At 37.0% G+C, this 25071-nt stretch overlaps 1 protein-coding gene across 8 annotated transcripts in view; it reads right to left on the bottom strand.

Annotated features, from left to right (window-relative positions):
• Positions 1-25071, bottom strand: part of Rbpms (RNA binding protein, mRNA processing factor) — a 169977-nt gene that overhangs the window by 96108 nt on the left and 48798 nt on the right. For 5 of the 8 annotated variants that reach the window (XR_004517854.1, XM_033765385.1, XM_010622008.2 and 2 more), the window contains exon 1: positions 22863-23039. The exons of the other annotated variants lie outside the window; for them this stretch is intronic. Coding sequence is in view for 4 of the 5 variants with exons in the window: in XM_033765385.1 (XP_033621276.1) it covers positions 22863-23024 (162 nt within the window). In the remaining variant the exon portion in view is untranslated. Of the gene's footprint in view, positions 1-22862; positions 23040-25071 lie in introns of those variants that run through there. 8 annotated transcript variants of the gene reach the window in all.

The following is a 25071-nucleotide window of genomic DNA, read 5'->3' on the forward strand; positions in this document are numbered from 1 at the left end:
CAATCCAACAACTCCTAGATGATGCAAAGAATAACATAAGACTGATAGGAATCCATGAAGTAGCAGGAAAAAATACAAATGACTTAAAAAAGCTGTTCACAGAATAAATGACAGAAAACTTCCCAAACAGAGGGGAAGAATTTGACATTCAGATAAGTGAGGCATATAGGACCCCAACTAGCCACAATAAAAAAAAATCTACACCTAGACATGTAATAATCAAGATCCCACAAACCCAACAGAAGAACAAAATACTACAAGCAGTAAGAGAAAAGAAACAAATTACTTACAAAGGAAAGCCCAGCAGAATCACAGCAGACTTTTCAACACAAACCCTTAGGGCAAGGAGAGCCTGGAGTGAGATATTTCAAGTACTAAAAGAGAACAACCTCCAACCTAGACTGATGTATCCTGCAAAACTCTCTTTCAAAATGGATGGGGAAGTAAAATACTTTCACGACAATGAACACCTGAGAAACTACATGAATACCAAACCAGCACTACAAGCAATTCTAAACAAGATCCTAGAAAAAGACAATGAAGGCAACAACACCATGAGGCCCAACAGAGCAAATCAAATAGGCAAGGCAAGAAACTAAAAGGAGAAGGTGAAAAAGTAAAAAGAGTCAACAAAAGGCCAACAACATGTCAATAATAAGTCAGTACCTATCAGTTATAACCATCAATGTCAATGGCCTCAACTTACCAATCAAGAGAAATAGACTGGCAGAATGGAATAAGAAGCAAAATCCAACAATATGTTGTATACAAGAAATACATCTAGTGCAAAAAGAAGCCCACAGACTGAAAGTGAAAGGATGGAAAGAAAACAATTCTCCATGTGTCAGGAGCCCAGAAAAAAGCAGGGGTAGCAGTCTTATTTGCAGACAAAGCAAATTTCCAACCAAAACTGATTCTAGTATTATTGATGTAGGACGGTACTGTCTCTTACCTCTGCGAAGCTAATAAAAAAAAAAATGGTGACAGGTACCACAACAGCAACAGAACTTTGCTGTTTTCTGGATATTATTCTTTTCTTTTTTTTTTTTGATGGAATGTGCTGAATGATGACTGCAGAACCTGGAAAAGCTGTTGCTGCTATTGATGCATAACATATGGCTATTATTGGTCTTTTTATATAAATATATATATTTATTATATTTTTTACATATATATATAACTTGAATTTTTGGAAACTAACAGTGCTCTCAACTTTGGACAGTTAATCCAATTTACTGTGTTGAGTTGGCATTCTACAGAAATGGACAGCCATACTGGTCCAGAAATGTTAATTTTATTTTCATTTTTTCCCCCATTTGTATAGGGGTAATGCACTGTATGTAATATGTAAGGTCATATCTATGTGGGTTTGATTACAGAAACTAATAAAGTACTCTCTAAATAATGAAAAAAAGAATAAGATAAGACTACAGCAGCAAGAAGCAATTTAAATATGTTAAGGGAGCATTTTCATCTTCAGAATTAAGGATTATTTTAATCTTACATCATTGGCTTTTCTCTTTTACTCCTTTTTAGTATTTTTAATGTTCATACAAAGATTTCTTTAACTGAAATACTGAATAGTTTCTCTGGTGTGAAAAACTATAATAGTACACAGGATCCTAATGAGATAATTAATAATGTGAAATAGGAAGTAAAGGGCTAAAGGTGTAAGGAAAGTGGGAAGGGTGGGGGAAAGGTAATAAGGGAGAGGAAAAAAATAAGAGAAATTGAAAAAATGGAAATAAAGTGTTTGTAAATGGGGAGGGAAGGAGGGGGTGAAGGGAGGGCAGGGACAAGGGGAAAAATGAGAATCAAGACCTAATATGTAAAGGTACAGGATTCCAATAATGAATGTAACTGAATTGTATACCTAGATTGTACCAATAAACTCAATAAAAAGAAAAACAAAAACAAAAACAAGAAGTGCAAAGTCCTGAGGTTCAATTCCCAGTACCACAAACAAAACAAAACAAAACAAAAACAAAAACTGTCAAAGGTACTGTACATTTGAATCATTCTTTTGGAGTAACTCTTCCTTTGGAAACAAAAGTGGGTAAGAGTCCTCGGGATCTTAGGCACAGAGCGCATATTCTATCTCGAGTGATTCACTAATTACAGAATGGCACTGTTTCCACAGGAGATTCAAGCGTTCAGCTGTCAGAAGTTCTAGTGATGACATAGGGAAACAAGATAAATGACCGTATCGTATTTCCCAACCACAGGTACCTAGTATCATTACAGTTATCACAATATCAACTCACAAATACTCCAATGTGACAAATTCAGAAGAAAAGAGGACTGAGACAAAAAAAATCACAATCACTTCAGAAAAAATTTTAAAGGCAGGTACAGAATGAAATAAGAGATTGGAAAACAAAAAGACCACAAAAATTTAACACTATGTACATCCCTTAGCAAGGAGAGTGACAGTATACAGTTAGTGTACAGTTAGTAGTAAAACCTCTCACATTTCAACTCATGATTAAACCTACACTGAATCAGATTTGAACAAATGCAAATTAATAATTAAAGTTTTATTCAAGAAGATGCTGAAATTCATCAACTTGCCATTTAAAATAATTGTGACTAAATATTTTTATCTATTGGCTTGGAAAAAGTTCACAACTGTTAAGTGAAAAGGGAAACACCAGAAGTTTTTCATATTCTTCACAATTCTGGGCTTGTCCTGGCACAAAGACATTAAGAGGACCAAGGGAACCAAATAGAGGGTTCAGAAACAACCCAACACATTTAACTATGTGATCTTTGTCAAAGGGCCAAAAACTTACTAGGGCAAAGATAGCCTCCACAGTAAATGTTGCAGGGAAAACTGGCCTTCCACATGCAAGAAGACAGAATATTGACGGTTATCTCTCACCATGTACTCACCCTATATTCAAAAACTAAATGGTAAAATAGATACACTTAACTCCCTGGGGAAAAAAAATAGGCAAAAAAACTCTTTACGCTGTAGGTACAAGCAAAGGCTTTCTGAACAGAACCCAGGTTGCAAAGAAAATAACATCAACAAATAGGATCATGTCAAATTTAAAAGCTTCAACACAACAAAAGAAACCACCAACAGAATAAAAAGACAATCTGCAGAATGGGAATATTTTTTTGCCAGCAATTCCTCAGACTGGATATTTATATCTAAAAATACATAAAGAACTAAAAAAAAAAATTAGAACCTTCCCAAATAAAAGACCCAAGTTTGATGCCAGGTACCAAAACAAAAGCCAGAAGATCCAATCAAAAAATGGTGAAGTGAAATGAATGAACACTTCACAAAAAAGTTTAAGTACAAATGGCCAATAAACACATGTATGCTCAACATCCCCAGACATCAGAGAAACGCAAAGTAAAACAACAATGACATTCCACCTTTCCCCAGAAAGAATGGTTATCATCAAGAAATCAAATAACAAATGCTGGCTGGGCAGTAGGAAAAAAGGATCCTTCCTATATATATTGCTGGTGGGAATGTAAACTAGTACAACCACTATGAAAATCAGTATGGAGATTAGAAATTCCACATGCCCCAACTATTCCCCTTAAAGAGTTAAAGACACCTTACTATAGGAATACATACATACGTGCATACCCGTGATTACAGCAGCAGAATGCATAATAGCTAATCTTGGAAGCAGCCTGTTTGTCCATCAACAGATGAACGGATAAAGAAAATGGGATATTTACACACAATGGAGTATTACTTTACCATAAAGAAGATAAACTGAATCATTTGTAGTTAAGTGGAGGCATCCAAAGACCAAAACGACACGTACAGTGTCTCTTCTGTGAGAAATCCAAAATAACAGGAAGTAGCAAGATAGACCTTTTTCAAAGGAAGAGGAATCAAAAGGGAAGGAAAGAGGATTTTAAAAAAGGAATTAAGGGATGGGGGTTTAGCTCAGTGGTGCCACTGCCTGCCTTGCAAGCACAAGAGCCTGAGTTTGATCCCTGGTATTGAAAAAGGGAATTAAGATGTGTTATGTATACATGCCAACTCTATACAAGAAATGTCAACATTTTGTACTGCAAACACGTACTAATAAAAAAGTAATCTGGAAAATAAAAAATTGTTCATATTGCTAGTTTAACTTCTTCAGTGATCTAAAATATATACTCAAGACATTAAAAAAGGTATTGAAGGAAGTTATAACAAATTATCTACCTATAACACTAACAGTGGGGAAGAGAGATCAAAGAAATATTTTCAAATAAATATTTATACATTTAGAATTTAGATATTTATAAACACACACTGCTACTATTAAAGTGAGAAAATATACTGTGTGAGAATTAGGCTGCCTGTCTTATCTTCAGAGAAACAGAATGGAGAAATAACCAAGAAACAAAATAAATACTGAGAAAACAAACAGAAGCTCCTTCTATTTACAAATATCAACACTGGGTATTTCCAGTCCAATTCTGCTGTTAGAAATTTTCTTACTCTCCTGCCTGTCCTTGGTTCCACAGAGCTGATCTTAATATAGCAAAATATACATTCATGTAACTTACTTCACATTTTAATTTGTAACACTTACCTCTAAAATAAATAATAATCTAACAAAAAAGGGTTACTAGTGACTCTAAGGCTCAGCTCTAGGACCACAGACCATTTTTGTGTGGTGCTAGAAAGTGCGGTGTGTTCTTCCTTCTTGATTGCCTCTCTTCCCACTAAGACAAGAACAGAGGAATCCACCTAATGAACTGCCATCTCCCATCTGAGACACCATGTAATATAAACTTGGCTTCGGGGACGGGAGTGTTGAAAAGAGCTCCATGACCTGTGCAGCATAATTTTCAAAGGACAGGGCTATTCTGGTACACAAGCTAGAGGAAGAGCACTGCTTATATATTTAAAACACTGGTTCAACTACTGTACCCTTTTAAAATAAACTACAAGTGGTTTTCATTTATTCATTTTTTTAAGCACCAACTTAAGACTGAACCTGAGGACTGCTGATCATCTCATTTCCAAAGAAGGCTTTGCTCGGTTGGTATGGTTTTCTATTCATGTCTTGCCACCACGGAAATGGATTACTACAACATTTAAATGGTCTCCTGGGCATGTAGTTCTCACTGCAGCCCAACAGAGTCTGACCAGCCTTTGCTGAAGCTCCAATTTCTTACTGGCACTGGCTTTGAGACGGAGCAGGTGCTCAAGTTCCCCTCCTACTAGACAATGGCCACCTACTAGACTTCCCATACCCTGGGAAGGTATGTTTCCATTCAGGAGGCCAGGTTGCTACAGTTGCTAAGGATCAACTAACCATAAGATAAAAGGGTTGCTATGCTGTTGTCATAGACTCCCAGGTTTGTTTTATGAGATTTAAACTGGAAATAGTACTTCCCTTTCCAAAGACAAGAGCCACAAATTTACCCAAAATGCATGCCTCCCTTATTTTGAGAGCTCCACCAGTGCATGCTCTAATTGCTACTGAGGTTGCTGAATTAATCTACACAACAACCAAATTTATGCTCTGGCTTTATGCAAAGATGATCCACACGTTTCTAGTAGGATCAGGAGAAGAAAGAAGGCTAATGAAAGCACATGTTGAATAAAAGAGAAGTGTATTCCACACTCATTTGTGCAAAGTGTGAGCACTGTTTGTAACTAACACAGGGAGTGGAGACAACAAATCAGCATTAAGTTCACCATTGCACCATGTCCAATCTTTGAGAAGCCTATCACAGGTCAATTAAATTTACTTATAATCAGCTGGCTTTATAATCTCCCACTTTGATAACATTTCTTAGAAGCAAAGTTCAACGCCGGCCATTTCTCATGTAAAAGGAAAAGAGAAAAACTATTTTTTCTAGGGTTTGAGACAACAATGGTTAGGTTTATACAAGTGAGCACTGAAAACTTCACTATTAACCAGTTTCCTTGGGGCTGGCAGAAACAAGGGAAAAAGAGTGGGTTAAAGGAAAACCAGGAATTTTGGCTTTTAATTAGTCTAGATAGGAAATGACATCTATATCTGTGAGAATGTAACCTCATTATAAACCAATTCACTTAAGTGCTGTTGAACAAAACAGTTTTCAAGTCTTTAGGGTTTAAAGTTCTTTACAGGCCCTGGGATTTTGCTCAGCTTCCACTGCCTGCCTTGATTGAAAGTGCAAGGTCCCAAGTTTGATCCCCAGTACCCCCCCCCAAAAAAAAGTTCTTTATAAAAAGCCAACACCCTTCAACTCTTATCCTATTTATACCCCACCCTTGCTTCCTGGGTTCTTCTAAACAACTTACTTTCCGGCGATTTGCTTTGTTTCAACCCTGGTAGATCAAATCTCGCTCTTCATTCAAATGCACTGTGTATATTAACCCAGTATACTGTAAACAGAAGTCTGCATACTAATTCTCTGAAGTATACTTGTCCTTATTGTTTTAATCCTATAGAGTACTCTGAAGCTAAAAAATATCAAAGATCACCCACCGCAAAAGACTTCCCCATTGAAGGACAAAATGAAAGATAAGCAGAAAACATGAAAAAGATCTCATCAAAATTCTTAGACCTCTCTTCTGCATATTTTGGGTAAGTGCTCCTTTACAACTAAGATTTATTCAAAGGAAAGTCATTATTCCTCTACCAAACTACATAGAAAAATCTAACTCAGAACACAATTATTCATGGTCACTTAAATGGCCTGAGGGAAACATACTGTTAAGATCCCAGGACTGTCCAGGGCTCTAAAGCTTTTTTCATTTTTTATATGAGCAGCAGATAAACTTCATTTGAAGAACTTTGCCACAACACCCATTTCAGCTCACACAAGCATATACAATGCACTAACAAATTGCCAAATTAGAAAGAGGCAAAAACTTATCAACGGAACTACTCAATATACAGCTTAAAATTCTTCAGTGCCAGCTCAGCTCACCTTCAAATTGAAAGTTCTTCCTCACAGGACAGTGATAAGTGCCTTAGTACTTGGCAGGAGGTAATCAGAAACTATGAAATAAATTAAATAAATCAGTCAAAGTCATTTAGTTCTTGAGTCAGAGTACCGGGAACAAGGCATAAAATAAAGATCCATATAAAACCAAAAAATATCCAGATACAAGCAGGGGACTAAAAAGAAGAAATGGTTGAGTGCTGAAGGAATATGGTTGAAAAAAAGTTCACAGAGCCAGGCTGCTGGGATTCAAGTCCTGGTTCTGCACCTCACTTGTTTGCTGTACCCTGCAGGTAAGACACTCATACCCTTTCCATTCCTAAATTTTCTTATCTTAAAATAAGTCCACAAATCATCTTATATTTCTTTCAGGAGATAATATTCAGTTACCCTCCTCTTCGCCTTGATGACTTGTTGAGTCTTGTTGACTCACTTCTAGTGAACAGGTTATGGCAGAAATTTACACTGTATGACTTCAATAACTAAGTTATAGTTACAGAATGTGGCTTTCTACGAAGCTGCTCCTGGATCAGTTCTGGGGGAAGCCAACTATCGCTATATGATGATACTCAAGAAATTCTATAACGAGGTACACATGATAGGGAACAGAGGTCTTGGCCAAAAGCCACTGGAGTGTGCCATATTGGAAGAAAATGTCCCAGCCCTAGTTAAGCCGTTAGATGACAGCAGTATGTAAAAATGCAACCATTACGAGACCCTGAGGTAGATCCACCTACCTCTACCCCAGCAACTCCTAAATTCTTGACCCTCAGACACTGAAGTAGTATTTGCTTTACTTTGGGGGTAATTACAGTTGTTACAAGAATTAAATGAATGAATACATTTAACATACACAGAATTTAGTGCTTCATTCACCTTGAGAGCTCAGAAAACACTGTTAAGAGCGCTTACAACATGCAAAAAAAAAAGGAATTTTTATGCACCAATACAATCCTAAGACTGGCTGCGTCTGTATCATACAACTTACACACATACTTAAAGTGTATGAGAGAGAAAACAGTCTGCACAGGAAGGCCAGGGCTCAGTGGTTCCACCGTCTGCTTCACAAGTGCAAGGACCTGAGTTTGATCCCCAGTACCAAAGGGAAAAAAAAAAAAAGACTGTAAACAACCTGCACAGGAAAAGGAATTATGTATAATTATTTTTGATCCCCAATAGTGTACCTCAAAATCTTTTCAATACATCTTTTTACTTCTTCAGTCATGAGGGCAAATCCCATTTTGGTTGCTAGACCATCACCCTCTTAAAATTCTTTTCTCTCTTATTCAATATTTGTCAACTACCTAAACCTCTCATTTATTCTGTTCCTGAGATTAAAAAAAATAAAATAAAAAAATAAAAAAAGACTAATTGGTTTAAGACAACCCTACCAAAGAAATGGAAAAGGGAAAAGGAAATACTGAAATAATGTCAGACAAATCAATCTCTAATCATGCTAGGACAGAATTACATTTGCAGTTTTCCTATCTAAAGGCAAAATAAAAAAGCATGAGTTTGCTTAAAAGTTTAATTTTCCTCACTTTAATAGTCCTTATTTAACCACTCATTTTAATTTTAATTTTATTTATTTGGTACCAGGGATTGGACTCAGGACCTTGAGCCTGCGAGGCAGGCACCAGATCCACTGAGCTAAACCCCCTGCCTCAACCACTCATTTTTATACTGAAGATATTCTAATTATACTCTGACTAAAACCTTTAATTTTTTGTGTAACCTCATGATATAAAAATGTCAGGAATACTGGCAAATATGTAGAAAATCTCTGATATAATTACCGGTGGGGACAATTACTCTAGAAAAGAATTTGGCAATTTCTTACCTAAATGTACAATTGCCTTACAACCCAGGGAGATAGACTTATATTCACACAAAACCTGTGAAAAATGTTCAAAAAAGCTTTATAACCTTTTTTATTGGTACACTTTATATATACATAACATTCATCATATGGAATTTGCATCTGTACCTATCTTAATTCTTTCTCCCGCTTTCCCTCCCTCTCCCTTCAACCCCTCTTCCCCTCATTTACAAGAGCTGTTTCCATTTATCTTGTATCTTCCTTTCTTTATCCTATCCTAGTTTCCATTCCCATTTGAACATTATCTTCCTATTTCATAATACCTATTATATGTATTAGTCCTTATTTAACTTCAGTTTTTCACACCAGAGAGGTACATCCATTTACCTAGAAATGTCTTCAGTTTATCCTTTATGGGAGAGTAGTACTCCTTTGTTTTTTGTTTTTAAAGCCCTTTATCCATTCATCCATTAATGGGCATTTGGGCTATTTTTGAGACTTAGCTATTACAAACTACAAAAGCTTTATTTCTCATAGACAAGAACTCAAAACAATCCATATGGTCTTCACTGACTAGTTAAACTATGTCATATTAATATCATGGAATACCAGCCAGCAAAAGAAGAAAATAAAAAAGAAAAGAAAAAAAAATTACAAGCATCAACTCGGATGAATCGCAACAGAAATTATGCTGAATAAAATAAGTGAATCTCTAAAGGTTACAGAATGCAGAATTCCACTCACCTAATGTTCCTATGTAGTTTTCAGGGATAGGTGTGGGTGTGTCTTAAGGAATAAGGACAAAGGTTAAGTGTCCTGAGGGTAACCCTGCTGGGCAGGATGGCACATGCTTGTCTCAGCACTCTTGGAGTTGAGGAGAAAGAGGAGCTTGCAGAGAGGAAAGAGGGAGAGGGAGGGAGGAGAAGAGAAAGGGGGAGGGGCAGGCAGTCAGGCAAGGGTTGCAGGTCATTGTAAAGGCACTGGGTTCAATCTCCAATATCAAACCAAAAGAACATAACAAAAAGAACGATCTCAGGGGTCCTTGTGTTGATGCGTTACTTTGCAACTTTCCTGCAGCAATGAACACATGGACTTACTACTGTGTTAAACACAGCTGGGGAAATCAAAATAAAAATTAGTGGACTGTATCAATTTAGTTGTGTTACTGTACTACTATTTACTGTTTTACAAGGTATCACATTGGGAGAAACTAGGCAAAGGGCATACGCTATCTCAGTATTACTTCTTCAGATGTACATGAAAATTATAAAAATCTCAAAATTTAAAGTTTAAAAAAGTTTTGGTTTATATTATGAAATTTTAACATTAAAGCTTGGGAAAATATATGTCCTGTTATCAAACAACTTTTTATTAAAAATTTATCATTTCAACTGTATAAATCACATTTATGGTTATGTTGAGGCATTAATTATATTAACCATCAATGCAAAGATTTGTATCCGTTCACACAGCCACACAAGTAAAGCTATTAAGGATTCATGTGCTTTTTTTTTCCCCGCCAAACTTGTGCATTTTTATTAAGATTGGTCTTTTTCCCATTAATTTTAAATTAGGTTCATTATTTTAAAAGGCATTAGAATACAGTAAACTTAACTCTTTTCATGTATTTAGCTCAATTTCTAGTTTTTCCAGATGTTCAATCACCTTTTTTTTGGCATTTTTTTGACTGATTTTGGCGTTTTTCCTGTTTTATATACACACAAAAGTCCCTGCAACTGTGATTTCTCTTTTTACCATGTGCTCTATCACTGACCTATATCCCAGCCCCAATCCACTACTTTGCACAGTAGTGTAACTGCATCTTCTGTAGTGTAAGATACCTACAGTCTACTTAGATTAATATCGATACTTCATTCTCATGGCTATGTGCAAGCAAATCAGTTCTTACAGTCCAACAGCCAAATAAACATACGACCAATATCCCAGATAGGCAGTTCTCTTGTGCCAAAGCTTCTCAATCACATGAAGAAAATAAAATACCAAATATGTAAATCTAAAATATTTTGAACTAATACCAAGAAAAAGGCTAAGAGGGTCAAGGCCCAGGGATGTCCACAGAGCAGACACGCTGTGTGCACAGGCTGTACTTCCTACTAGCAGCCATTGGTAAGCTCATTACTAAGGACCCACTCATTTTTCTAAACTGGTTTCTACAGGGAAATTCTGCTGAAATACAAATTTCTATAACGTAAGCTATTAAACCAGTTGCATCTTCTAAATCACACACTAGTTTACTTTAAAAAGCACTACAAAAACCCACAAATAAGTACTTCCGCAAAAAGAACACAGTTCCATTTTTTAAAGCTAGATCATCTTCTAGTTTTCCTAATACTGATATCCAATTTCAGGATATACTCAATGTATTTAGGCTACAATATTCCTCAGCCTATTACAGAAACTACTTTCCACTAAAGATGTGTTCAATCTGATAACCACTAGTAGTTATGTCTGTTGACCATTTAGTTGCTTGGATCAACTCAATAATAAGCGTATGTATTTATGATATATACATGTAATTATGTAAAGCAATACAGATCTTGTAAGACTTGATGTAACTTACAAGTAGGAATGCATGTGTCTGCTGGGAAAAACAAAAGACAAATGACAGAAAAAAATGGGAGGTTTGGCCTTGAGAAATAAACTAGGTTAACATATTTGCTTTCGAATATGTCTAAAATTATTTAATTTGGGTTCCCACAGTACTCTGTAAAATTTCAAAAACTACAATGAAGTAAAGAACATTAAATGAAGCCAGTTGTTTAAAGCACGTTTTTCTTAAAAACAAGCTGTTGAGGGCTTAGGTGCTGATCTCTCTGGGTCTCAATTTCCCATTTTTAAAATGAAGGTACAAAAGGGCTGATCCTGAGGCCTCATTCCAACACCAAGAGTATATGAAAAAGAATGGCTTTTGTTAAAACCACGTGGGGAAACATACTACAAATTACAAAAGAAAGAAAAGAATAATGGGGACACAGACCCCAGTCAAGAAGTCCTAGCTCTTGGCATATTGTGTATTTTTATTTATGGTTTGTGTGATAGAATAAGGCCTTAGGGCACAAATGAATTTAGCAGAGTTGCCAGTGTTAAGGGAAATGGCCTCTAGTTACTTAGGTACAGCCAGTACCTCAGACACTCTGGATATAAAAGCTGTGATTAAATTCCTTTGCGTTTTTTCCTTTGTGAAATAATTACTTAGCAGAACACAGTGCTGCACACAACAAATTCTGAAGCCAGGCTGGTGGATCTGAATCCTACCTCCAACATCTTTTATCTAAGTGATATTGGACAGGTAATTAACTAACTTAAACCTCAATTTCCTCATCTGCAAACTGGGAATACTACTAAAATCTAGTTAACTGGTTAAGAGGTTTAAACATTTAAATGCAAGGCAATTAGAAAAGTGCCTGGCACAGCGTAAACACTTAATAAGTTTTTGTTAAATATGTAAAATAGGAAGAAAAGGGCTAAAGGTGTAGGGAAAGTTGGAAGGGTAGGGGAAAGGTAATAAGGGAAAAGAAAAAAATATGAGAAAATGAAAAAAATGGAAATAAAATGTTTGTAAATGGGGAGGGGAGGAGGGGGTGAAGGGAGGGCAGGGACAAGGGGAAAAAATGAGAACTAAGACCTGTCATGTAAAGGTGCAAGATCCCAATAAAGAATGTAACTGTACTCTATACCTAAAATGTACCAATAAACTCAATGAGGAAAAAAAATATATAACCCCTTTCATTTGATGGTAGCAGTTTCTGCTGGCAGAAATAGAAATAGAATACCACAGAAAGAAATTACTCAAATTCTAAAATGTAGGATTTTATTTTTCTAGCTAGAGATACTTTGAAGTTACACACACACACACACACACACACTCACACACACAAATAGTGCTTTTAAGCTAGTTAAGAAAAAGGAATATGAACAATGAGCAAATCGTGTATCACTTAAAAAGACAAATATTTTACTACTAATACTGAATTTCCAATGTGGGATGATTCTTCATCCCACCGTCTTTCATGAACTTGGAATTCCTTTCCAAGGTTTATTATGTGAACAAGAATATGTATTTGTAACATTTCTGTAAAGAATGCAAACAAAACAGCACATTTTACTGAAACTAGTCACTATTTTCCATTTCGTGAATCTCGAACAGCTTGGCAATTTCTAAAACTGTTCTCCAACTGAGATAAAAATGTACAAAATAGTCAGAACCTGGGGGCACAAGAAAGATCTTCCACAGGGGACATGACCTGGCCTGTCAGTGATCTCTAGAACCTGGTGTGCCCGCTCAGCTCTGGCCACAACACAGACTAAGATATGTGAGAGCAAAACAATTCTTGCAGTGCCAGAGTCAGTCTTCTAATATGACCAAATAAAGACACAACCAACCTCCCAGATATGCTGCTCTGTTGTGCCAAAGTTCTCAATCATTCTTCCAAATGGCCACATCTAAGCTATTATAATTTACTTGGATTTTAGGGGAAGAATTTCTAAATGATCTAAATAGAAAAGAAAACCTCATCTGAAATCTAAAACAATATACACAGACATCCAAATACAATATACTCATGATTTTTTAAAAGTCTTTTTAATTGGTTAACTCCACAGGCGATGCCTTTGTCTGCTAACTGAAACTGGGTCGAAGGTATGGACATAGAGTAGATGAAAACACCCTTAACCCTACACCTCAGCTCTCGATCCTGTCCAAGTGGAAGCAGTGCTTGGCCAAATAACACATAATCCTCAGATGACCCTTTAAGGGGTAACACAAGGGCATTTTTGGTCTAAATGACTGATAATGTACTTGAAAGCATACTATTCATCAGGCATTTTCGACTTTATTTGCAATGCAATCTCTGATGACACAAACCAGGGATGTTAAAAAGCAGAGAAATATCAGATAAACACACAAAGATATACATCTGGTTTTAGAAATGCATTAAAAATAAACAAAATTATTGCTTTCTAACCTCACAATCAGCACTGCTAGCATGTCTAGGTTTCTTCCAGCTTTGTCTCAAAATTCCCAAACTTTGGCTTTCAAATGTTCCATAAATTACTTCCCTGGGCTCTACTGGGTCAATCCTGTTATTTTATACAACACAAAAATATCTCAAATAATGTCAACAAATGCCAGGAGATGGCCCCCCACCTTCTCTGATGTATAATAATGATTTTATGCTAAAGCTGGCTGTCCTAGCATATGTTCTGCAGTAAAGAACACTACAAAGAACTCCATTTGGAAGAAACTTGGGCAATAAGGATGATCATCATAAAGGTCAAAGATGACAGTCTTACAGGAACTATGAACCAAAAGAAAGGAGAGAAAGATCAGCCTTACACATCAAGAGCATTTTAAAGTTCTTATGGGGGTGAGACATGGAAAGTTAATATAGTTGAAATCACCATGTGCATCTAATGTCTGGACAAAATGCCAGCAATAACAAATACCACCTCCCAGATAGTGGCTCGCTCACTACTTTTCCTCATCACATTTAATGTATTATGTTTATTACCGCTTGGATGCCTTCTCTGTAAATGGCAGTAACAGGTAGAATCATTTCTGCACATCAAACATGAATTACCCATGCCTTCCAGCTCTCCCATAACCTTGGAATTATGGATCCTGGTTTCTGGTCACTTCTGAGTTCTAAGGAACACTCATATTTTTCACTGTAAGTAAGCAGTGACGATCACTGTGATCACTGCACCTTCCTCTTAAGTTCAACTTACAGGGAACTAAGTGTAATACAATCTGCACTGATCTCTTAGCAACACAAATGAAGCCTTGTTGAGGCATCTGAGAAAGGAAGAAAGTGAAGGGATGTGGAGGAAAAGGATCTGGCGGAATGGTTGGGTCTTATGTTCTCATAGTAATGACCTTTGACGGTGGCTTCCCTAAAAACTGTCGTTCATGAATGAGACATCTTTCTAAAGATGCCTGAAATAATAGCGTGACTACATAACAAATCAAACACTGAACCACCCACTATATGGTGGCTGCAGGTAAATGACAATTCCTGAATTAATGTAAGTGTTCTCCATTCTCTAGAAGAGGAGATAAATTGTACAATTAGCAATTTAATCTTTAAAAACAAATGCACTATCTCCATAAATAACATTTGCCACCAAAGCTTATACAAATACCTCTAATTTCTCACTTGTTCTCCATTCTTAGCAGTATATCCATCACCAACAAACTGTTTCCTGCTGGGAAACATCAGTAAGATGGCAGTTTTCCCTAAGAAAGACACTAGTCCTATTCACATTTTCAGAGCCTGAAATAATGTGAAGTATTTCCAAAGAGAAAACTGTCTGAAAGGGGGAATGATAATGATCTATATCTATCAAAATCTCAACTCAGTTCCTGTGCAAAACATTCTAGCTTTGCTTGACAGACAACCTTCACATGACCTATATCAAAAGACCCACTAAATAATGAAAGACATCTCAGTCCTGCCTAATCAGCAAATCCCCAGGAGTACAAACCTTGGGTCAACTGCTGAAGTAATTCCCGATATACATCACTATATATGTGAAGTTTATTATAACAGAACAATCAGTGGCAGTACATGATTCAGATTTTAGCCTGGGGAAGTAGGAAAAGGAAATCTCTTGAGTCTAAGGGCACTGGGATTCAGGAGGGACGCTAAAGCCTTGAGAAGCCCAAGGCTCCAGAAATGTGAAATGCCTATTTATTGCTATAGAGACAGCTACGAAAAAGAAAACAGCTGTTGGTACTCAGGGCCTGTGCAAGACCCCAGGATGGAAACATTTCTTTTGACACGCAAATCACTTAATATTCTGCTTCCAGGAACTCTATTTTATTTTTGAGGTGTTAGGGATTGAACCTAGGGCTCAAAGGGTTTGAGGTGGGACTCAGTCACCAAGTTGCCCATTCTGGGCTCCAACTTGTGATTCTACTGTCTCAGCCTCTTGAGTGTTCAGGGATTGCAAAAGCATGTATGTGCTACCACTCCAGGATCTCCCAGGCTTTTAAAGCACGTTTTAAAGTTAAGGTGTATTTAAAAGCAATGGGAAAACAAATAAAGCAAAAGATGGCAAATAAATTGCTACATTTACCTGTGTTGTTACAAAAGACTGTGCCAGCTTTTTTTGGTCTCTCTATAATCATACAGCTTTGGAAACAAGCCACATTTTGTGTTCTAACTTTTATCTATTCAAGTATCGTGGATTCCAAGCAGGAACTGAGACTGAAAGCATGAACTGGCTAGCAGCATATGACCAAATTCGCCATGTGCTCTCAACTGGAGAGCTGAGCCAACACAGGTGAAGGCAAGCATCATGCTCTGCTCACACCCTACAGCCCTACTAGAAGTGACCTCCCATAGGTCTGTCCCACACTCCTTCTCAAAGTCCCACTCTGGATTTAAAGAGTAAAAGCAAGCAGAGATCAGATTTAAGCCCATTTCAGCATTTCTACCAGACTGAAACTAATTCTACTTGGTAGGGAATTCCAAACCCAAAGAAGTCTATTTATAAATCCATTTTATGCTGAAATGTTTAATTATTAATTCTTAGGAACCATCATGCAAGTGATTACATAGTCTACCTCCAGGGCTTTTAAAGCAGTCTACTTTCAAACAAATATTAAAATGCTGGCTAGCCACTGTGCTCCTTGACTTAAAAGGTATCTAGATGCACCACTCTAAATTCTATCATTTAAACCTATTCGCCCATTCCCATATTTTAAAAAGAACGTTATTTGGGAGAAGGAAACCAGGCATTATTTTATTTTGATATGGCAACCTGTCTTCCATCTGCACTCTCCAGTTAATACCTCCACTTGTTTAAAAGAAAGATAAACTGTTTTTTTAAAAGGGTTGGAGCCCTGTTGAGAAACAGGACATCCTAGCTGACTTGAAGTGTAACTAAAAGTAAATTGTAATCATTCACGATTTTCTGTTGAAACCAAATCGTACACATAAAACTGTAGAATCTAGCCCAAGGAGTTCTTTCAAAAATAACAGAAAAGGACTCTGTAAGACAAAAGGTGTAAAAGACTCAAAGATGCAAAAAATCCTGGAAGTCTCACTTGAGTACTGAACCACCCTGAGGCCAGAGTGAGGTAGAGCAATGGAGCCTGGGTTAGGTTCTGTGTCAGGGTAGGTAGTGGGAGGATGATCAACTAAGAAAACAAAGAGCTGTGGAGAAAAGGGGGGCATTACTGAGGTTGCTTCAGCATATCAGAACAGAGGACTATGGCAGAAAAGGGTGATCACATTTTTAACTCAAGTTTAAAAAGCAAGAGTTTGACATTTTCCATTCTCTTAAAATTTTCTTTCATTCCCAATTAGTCAATATAGCACTTGATACATGCCATAATAGTACACTGTTCAAAAGCCCAAGAATGTCACATGAGCACTATTCTCACTGTTCATCCTTGCAGAAATCATGTATCATTCTCCAGAATTCCCAGCTTTAAAATGCAGTGCACCAAATACCCCAAATCTAAGCTTGCGTTCAACTTCAAGGGCTAGGCAGGCAAGCAAGCCATGGTGACTAATAAAAGAAGCGAAGGGCCCTCCCTCCCCTATGGACATGGTCTTTGATAGTTTGATAAATGGGATATGGACAAAAAGTAAACAGTATACAGAGTTGTGTGATGCTTCGCACACATACTACCAAGCATTTTACTACATGTATTATTTATTTAATCCTAACTCCAAGTAGGTATACTTGGTCTTTCTGTCCTTATTTTATGGATGAGGAAACGGTTTCAAAAATTTGCTCAAGGTGGGCTGGGATTTAGCGCAGTGATTCCGCCACCTGCCTTGTAAGTGCAGTACCCCCCACAAATTTTATTTTGTTCAAGGTAACACAAGTGTCAGGATTTAACTTCTAACAAGTCCTGACTCACAAGTCCACGTGCTCTCACCCAACAAACCCATTTCTATACACAGTTCACTATATACCTTTTTTTCCAAAGTCCTACAAATTTCTATCACTCATCTTCTTCTTTATACACTGCTGCTTCCACTTGAAAACTATAGTACTTGATAGAAAAGGACCCTTTAACTCAATGTGAGGCAAAGTAGGCAAGAAGAGAGGGAATGGTAAAGAAGGCTGGTTTTAAGACCACTACTGGAAACAAATGGGAGAGCTGATCAAAACAGCACTGGGGCCAAATACAAACCACCTTGGTTTCCACCTCAATGATGCTATGCGCCCAAAAATTGCACAAAAGGACTTCACGCATGTTAAATGTTATAGGTATGTGAAATATAGCAGATAGGGGATTACTTTTCTAATGCTCAACTTACATACAGGTAATAATATTCTAATTGAAAGGAATTATAAAACATTGTCTAGAAAGAGAAACCCTATTAGTTTACCGCTTCTATGAGCCACTGTGAAATTAACTGACTGCAGTTGTAAACAGCTTATTAATTTTTGTTTGTTTTCCATGTCAGAGCCCTATGACTTCTAACAGTATATGTATTCTTCAAGAGAAAATTTAGAAACACTATAAGGCCAAACTACAGACTGCTAAGGCAAGAGGGTGAAATGGACTAAGAGGATTTAGAAACCTGTTTATCTCAGGGAGCTATCTATAATCCATCATCTAGCAAAACATGTACAAGTGAAGTATGTGACAGTTATATTAACAGCATTGTTTAAAAATTCCCCCAAATAAACACCATATATTGGTGAGAACTATATTGGTGATAGACTCTAAAATTTCCTAGTAAGTGGAGGAGAGGGGGTATGACAGAAGATACAATTTGTATACTGACACAATAAAAATCTTAAAGTACATATTTCAGTCAAAGTTGAATGAGTACATTCCCATTTTCACTGAATTGTTTCTAAAACAATACATTTTACTTTTCTTTTTGTAGTGGTGGTGATCAAACCAGTCCTCCAGCATCACTCTGCCACTGAGCTTTGCACTGTATCTCCATCCCATTTTATACTTTTGAAGTAATTGTGTATCCTTATAAATTATTTCCCAAATTAGGAATCAGGAGATCGTTTTTTCTACAGATAACTTTTGGGCACTTTTCAGAGAAGCCCAAGGACTGTGATTTATAAAGCTCAATGTCCATACAAATGGAGCCAAGTCTTTTTCTTGTTGATGTGTATCCACAACTCACCATGCACCTCAGTAGCAACTGCCCACCTCCTCCAGGAACCTTTCCATTTCACATATAAATAAGCTTCAGGGGGACACAACTGCCTAAACTACCCTGATTACTAGGGTTATATTATGAATTTGTGGCCTACGCTGTGGGCAAAAGTGACTTTTAGGCTATGCCTTTTCAAAGGGAGTTATTTCTTTCCTCCTCCCTTTTGTCTAGAAGATGACTGTGGACTACCGTACTGGTTGAACAAGGCAGAATATCAAAACGTCAAGTCGCCGATAAATGTGGGCTGAACATTCCAACCAAGGACCATTCTACAGGCTTTTATGTGAGAAATAAATACATTATATTACTATTATTTTTGGTGGTACTGAGATCTAACCTATAGGTACTCTTCTACTGAGCTAGACCCCAGACCTTTTAAAAAAAATTTTGTCTTGGACCGCGTGTGTGGTGCATGCCTGTAACCCCAGCATTCAGAGTCTAAGACAGGAGGACCACTGAGTTCAAGGTCAGCCTGGTCTACACACTGAGTTCAAGGCCAGCCTAAACTATATGGTGAGACCCTGTCTCAAAAGCAAAAAAAAAGAAAGAAAAAGAAAATAATATGTGATGGGACAAGGTCTCACTTAGCTGCCTTCCTTTCAAAGAGTTCTGTGTTAAGATAAGGCCTTGAGCTTGCCATCCTCCTGCCTCAGCCTCCCAAAACCTGGGATTATAAGCATGTACCATTGTGCTCAGCTTCAATGTTTGTTATTTTTAAGTCACATTATTCTGTTTTTCTGTTGTTACAGCCATTTATTTTTATACTAGACACCCCCCCAGGAATTTATCCTAATATTTTAACTGTCTCATTTTTAAGCTAGGCTCATCAAGACAACCAAAAAATTAATCTGCCTGTATTAAGCTTTAAATTAGAAGACTGAGTAGAAGTACTTCAGATACCTTAGTTTCTTATTTACCTCCTTGGTTTCTGAGTAGCATATCTGAAACAGAATAGTCTCGCCCTTGTTGACTACAACCTTGTCTTCTGTTATTTCTTTTATACAAATAAAATATAACATTTTAAATATTGTGAAACTAAAATGTACTACTAAATGACTAAAGTTTAAACACAATTCAGAAGGAAAAGATCTAGTAGGAATCAATGACTGCAATAAACTATAAAATAATCCTTAGAAATAATATTCCACTTCAAAAAGATTGCTAGCAATTTTAACATTCCAAATTGATTTTAGTAAACCATACTGGTATGTCTTAAGTTTAATGTCTCTTTCATCACCCAAATTGTCGCATAAATGTTTATAGATTAATGATGATGGATAAATTAATGGCAAGGAGAAAGAAAAAATATGAAAATTAGAGTATCAGATTTGTGTGGTTAAATCTAGGACTTTAGCAAGAGATACATCCCCAGACAGTTAATGTCTTGAGACAAGATCTTGCCAACATGAAAATATTGCCCTGCCTGTACTCAAACTTGTGTTCCTCCTACCTCAGCCTCCTAGAGTGGGTGGGGGGTGCGGTGGTGGAACCAGGGCTTTGCACATGTTAGGCAAGCGCTCTACCACTGAGCTACAACCACAGCACCTCAGCTTTCCTTCTAAAGAGATTTTTAGAAATTAGTAGAAAACTGATTTATGGGTAAAAGGCACAAACCAAAAACTAATTTAAGGATTTTAACTCTTCTGGATTACTTGAATATCTATATATTTAGTCGATATGCGTATTTCTTGGATACATAAAGATAATAAGATTTTCCTTCAATTTTTAACTTTGACCTTCATAGATCATATAGTTACTGCTTCCAGTTTTGGTTTATTTTTTCAAAAGTATACATTATTCTTTCAGATATTCTCACATTCCTCTTCTGGTCAGGCTTTGACCAAGTAACTATGTGTTAGATGATGAGGGAAAATCAAATGGTCTAATTATTTCCTACTGTAAGAGATATAATATATTTTATATGGTTCATAGAACAGTATGTACCAGATCACTAAACTGTCAGGCCAATCATAACAGAACCAAGAGTTCCACACAAAACATCTACCCTACAGTAACATAACCTTAGAAGCATTTAAGTTGCTTGAAACTTAACAATTTTCAACTACACAGAGACAACCTGTCTAAAAAAAAAAAAAAAAAAAGATTTTTCTACATAGATGTTCAAGAAATGATCCACTGGCAGAAAGTAAAGCTGATTAAAAGATTAAGAAGCATAAGATGTTTTATGTTTTAGAGTGTGCCTAAGTGTAGAAACATCTCAAGGCAGAAATCAAAAGTCACAAAGAAAATATGAAATTGCAAAAAATATTTCAATTTTTTAAATTGTTCTTTGAGGGGCCATCTGGTTGGTTAGGCAAGAGGGAGTTAAGATGAACACAAAGAGAAACACGGAACTCTCATGTTCTATATTGTTCTCCATATATTTTGTTCTTTTACAACTGGAAAAGGGCAGATATGAAACTAAAATGAAACAGCAATGCTAAAAGCACACAAGTAGTAAGTATGTGCGTTATCCTACTTACATACACTTTAAACCACAATGGTTTAACTTTCTAAATAATGACAAACCAAAAAGTCATCAGGAACAGAAAGAATTCAGTTTTTCACATAACTTTTATATTGTGCTTACTATCTTCCAGGCACTGCTGAAATGTAATTGCTATTTAAGTCTACACCTCTAATCCACAGTTACACAGTTCCTCTGGAAGCCTAAGCTGTATGCTTGGCACAGGAGAGAGAAATATGCAAGCTCACTGGTGGCAAAACATAACCTCAAGTTAAGCTGGGAATGGCGGCACACACCTGTAATCTCGGCAGTTAAGCAGGCTGAGGCAGAAAGGGTTGCCATGAGTTCCATGAGAGGATGAGCTATAAAGTGAGACTTTGTCTCAAAAAAGACATAATTTGTAGTAGTGTGAAATACAGTGGGCCCTCAAGTTATGACCAGCCCAACATACAAACAATTTGGGCTAATTAGGTTGTTAGATTCATCTGCCTCTTATTATCTATAGTGTGTATCCAGGTAAACATCCAGATCTCAGCTGTATTGACTTACAACCAACTTGAGTTATAATAAGCCCTAAGAAATCAATTGAGTTTTTAAGTCAAGGGTCCACTGTACTTTATAGTTTAAATGTATCTCACAGTGTAATGGTTCACATTTAATCGCATACTGATATGCTTCTTAATTACTAGGTGCTTCCTTAGAACTCACTACATTACCTATCTACTGTTATCTCTTAAAATCTGAAGGCTTCTGAAGCACATCTATCCCCAAAGATTTCAGATAAGGGACTGTGGATCTGTATCAATTAAACTGTCTATTCCACAATCATATAAGACAAACTAATTTGCGACTGAGAAACTAGGGGCTATGGTGAAAACAGCTTTTAAGTGTTAGGGCTTGTTAAATAAACTCAAGCAGCTCAGAGCCTGGCCTCCTAACCATTACATTATGAAGCCTTTTCTTTTTACATCATGCAGATAAATAAGGCTTGATTACCACAATTATTAACACCGGACACCAGACACTACAGAGACTCTCTTTAAAAACCACAGTCAGGCTTCACAGAAAAAGCATTATATTTTAAGGGAAAATAGACCGGGGCAAACTCTTTCCAGTATTTTACAAACATTATTCACTCAGTACAGTGCCCTAAATTAGGTTAAAGAAAAGGTGCAGAGCCTGTCGTAACTGTCAAAATGGTTTTCAATATTGAGGAGCCATTGCCAATGGTGTAGACATTTTTTTCATTACTTCTCTTGCCACAAGTGGATTATTTGTGGGGGTTGTAATACATACACACGTTTTTTAAAAAATACAAAAACAGTTATCGTAAGAAAATAAAACTACTGATGAGTGGCATCACGGCAGCAGAAATAGGTAAGCCCAAGTCTTTCCATAGTCTTTCCCCCGTGGAAGCAAGCCCAGTTGAGGGACTAGTATCAAGAGAAATGCCGCCCTCTGACCTGCCCCCAATCTGCTGTGGAAAGTTTAGGAGTTCCCTTACAAGTATTTCAGCTTTGGGTCCTCTGACATCTCCTCCAGCAGGTTCAGGCCTAGACTGTGCTGATACTTCCACAGCGGTGAGGCGCCCCCGCAGCTCAGTAGGTGCAGGAGGAAGAGGAGGCACAACCGGAAGTGCGCCGGCCCTAAATCGGCTTCCGGCCATGCGGACTGCTGCCTGAGGAAAAGCAAAACCAAGTAGGCCTCAAGGGAACAGACAGCGGGAGAGCATAACAGGAAGCGTTCCAGGAAGACTGCGGGGGTGGGGGAGTGGGAAGGCCGGCCACAGGCCAAGAAGCTTTGCTGAAACCGAAGATGAAGTGCCATGAACGCGCTCCTCAAGCTGCTATTGCAAGAGAAGATGGAATGAGGAAGGACTGGGATTTATAGTTGAGGAAAGCGAAGCACAGAGGATTGTTACAAAACGAGGGACAAAGGTGAAAAGCACTAAGACATGAGGGGGCTAAGAATGAAAAAAATGATTTAAAAAATCGGAGATGTTTAATTCATACTGTGGTTATTGCTTGTATCACCAGAGGGAGCGTTTGGCATCTTAAAGGCCCAAAAAGGGTCCTTTAAAAGTGTTACGCAGCCATTAATTGCTCTTAGGTCACAAATTTCCCTTGTTCTTTTATCCAAGTTTACCAGGCTTTCTAAAATACATTGTCTAGAGGAAGCAGATTAAAAGTTATTTTTAATATTTTTAGACTACACCAAGAAATAACTAATGATACAAGTAAATCACACTTCAAAGCACTAGAAGTCTTTTTTTCTTAATTTTTTAGTGTTCATTTTTAAGATTTAAAAGGGAAGACACAATGAGGGGGAATAAGTGAATCACTGGAGATAGCTGATAAATCCATCTTCCATGACTCTGCAGTCTCTGAAACATTTCCATGAATGGGCAAGAAACATTTTTAAGATTTAAAAGGGAAGACACAATGAGGGGGAATAAGTGAATCACTGGAGATAGCTGATAATCCATCTTCCATGACTCTGCAGTCTCTGAAACATTTCCATGAATGGGCAAGAAACAGCCCAGTGCACTGTACACCTGTTATTTGTAAACTCTCAAGACATGATTAATGTTTTCTTCACGATGTTTTACTGAACTTTATTTATTTTTCCTGATAGTTCTGCCAACTTTGGGATCTGTAATTTTTGCTATGAGAATGCACCACTTTTTCTTCCTGAGTAAAAATCGACAAATAAGCCAGATGTGGTGGATCACACCTGTAATCCCAGCAGTTGGGAGGCTGAGGTAGGAGGATCAATCACCATGAGTTCAAGGCCAACCTAAAGTACACAGCAAGACCTTGTCTTTTAAAAAAAAATCAAATGAAAAAATTTTAGCTCCAGGTTTCTAAAAAAAATTGGAAACCTTATGCATGCTTGGAAGGAATGAAAAATGGTGTAACTACTATGAAAAAGCAGTATGGTACGCCTTCAAAAATAATTCTACTTTTGGATATACATCCAAAAGAAATGAAAGGATCTGCAAGAGACATTTGTAGCACTTGTACATCCATGTTCATACCAGCATTATCCACAAAAGCAAGGATGTGGAAGCAATCCAAATACCCATCTACAGGTGAATGGGCAAATACAATGGAGTCTTTATTGCTCAGCCTTAAAAAGGAAGGAAATGCTGACACATACCACAATATGGATGAACTGAGGACAGTGAGATAACTAAACTTAGTAACAAAAAGACAAATATGTATGATTTCACTTATTTGAAATATCTGAAGTTCTCAAATCATAGAAACACATAGTAAAATTCAGGCTGTTTAATTTGAAAAGCTTTTGTTTTGCAAGATGAAAAAAGTCTGGATATCTGTTGCATATTTAACACTACTGTATACTTAAAATGCTTGAAAACCATAACTTTTATTTGTTTTTTACCACTTTTTTAATTTACAAAAACAAACAGGCAATTAGTAGAAGAAAAGTGAATCGGAAACTAAAAACTTTTTCTGTTTTTAGAAAAATGGACATTCAGGATGTCAAGATTTTCCTATATAATATTCTGTTTTTGAGATGTTCACAGCAAAGTCAGCCTATTTAAGCTCCTAGAGGATGCCACAAGGTTTCTTGTAAACCATGAATAATTCCCTCCAGAACATCATGCAACCCTGAGAAAGAATTCTCAGAGGAAAAGAATTTGCTTTATGAAACAACAAAAATTGCATTTTTACTTCTTGAAAACTGTC

This window comes from Fukomys damarensis, unplaced genomic scaffold, assembly GCF_012274545.1.
Source record: "Fukomys damarensis isolate Sample0158 unplaced genomic scaffold, DMR_v1.0_HiC HiC_scaffold_18, whole genome shotgun sequence".
Classification (NCBI taxonomy): Eukaryota; Metazoa; Chordata; class Mammalia; order Rodentia; family Bathyergidae; genus Fukomys; species Fukomys damarensis.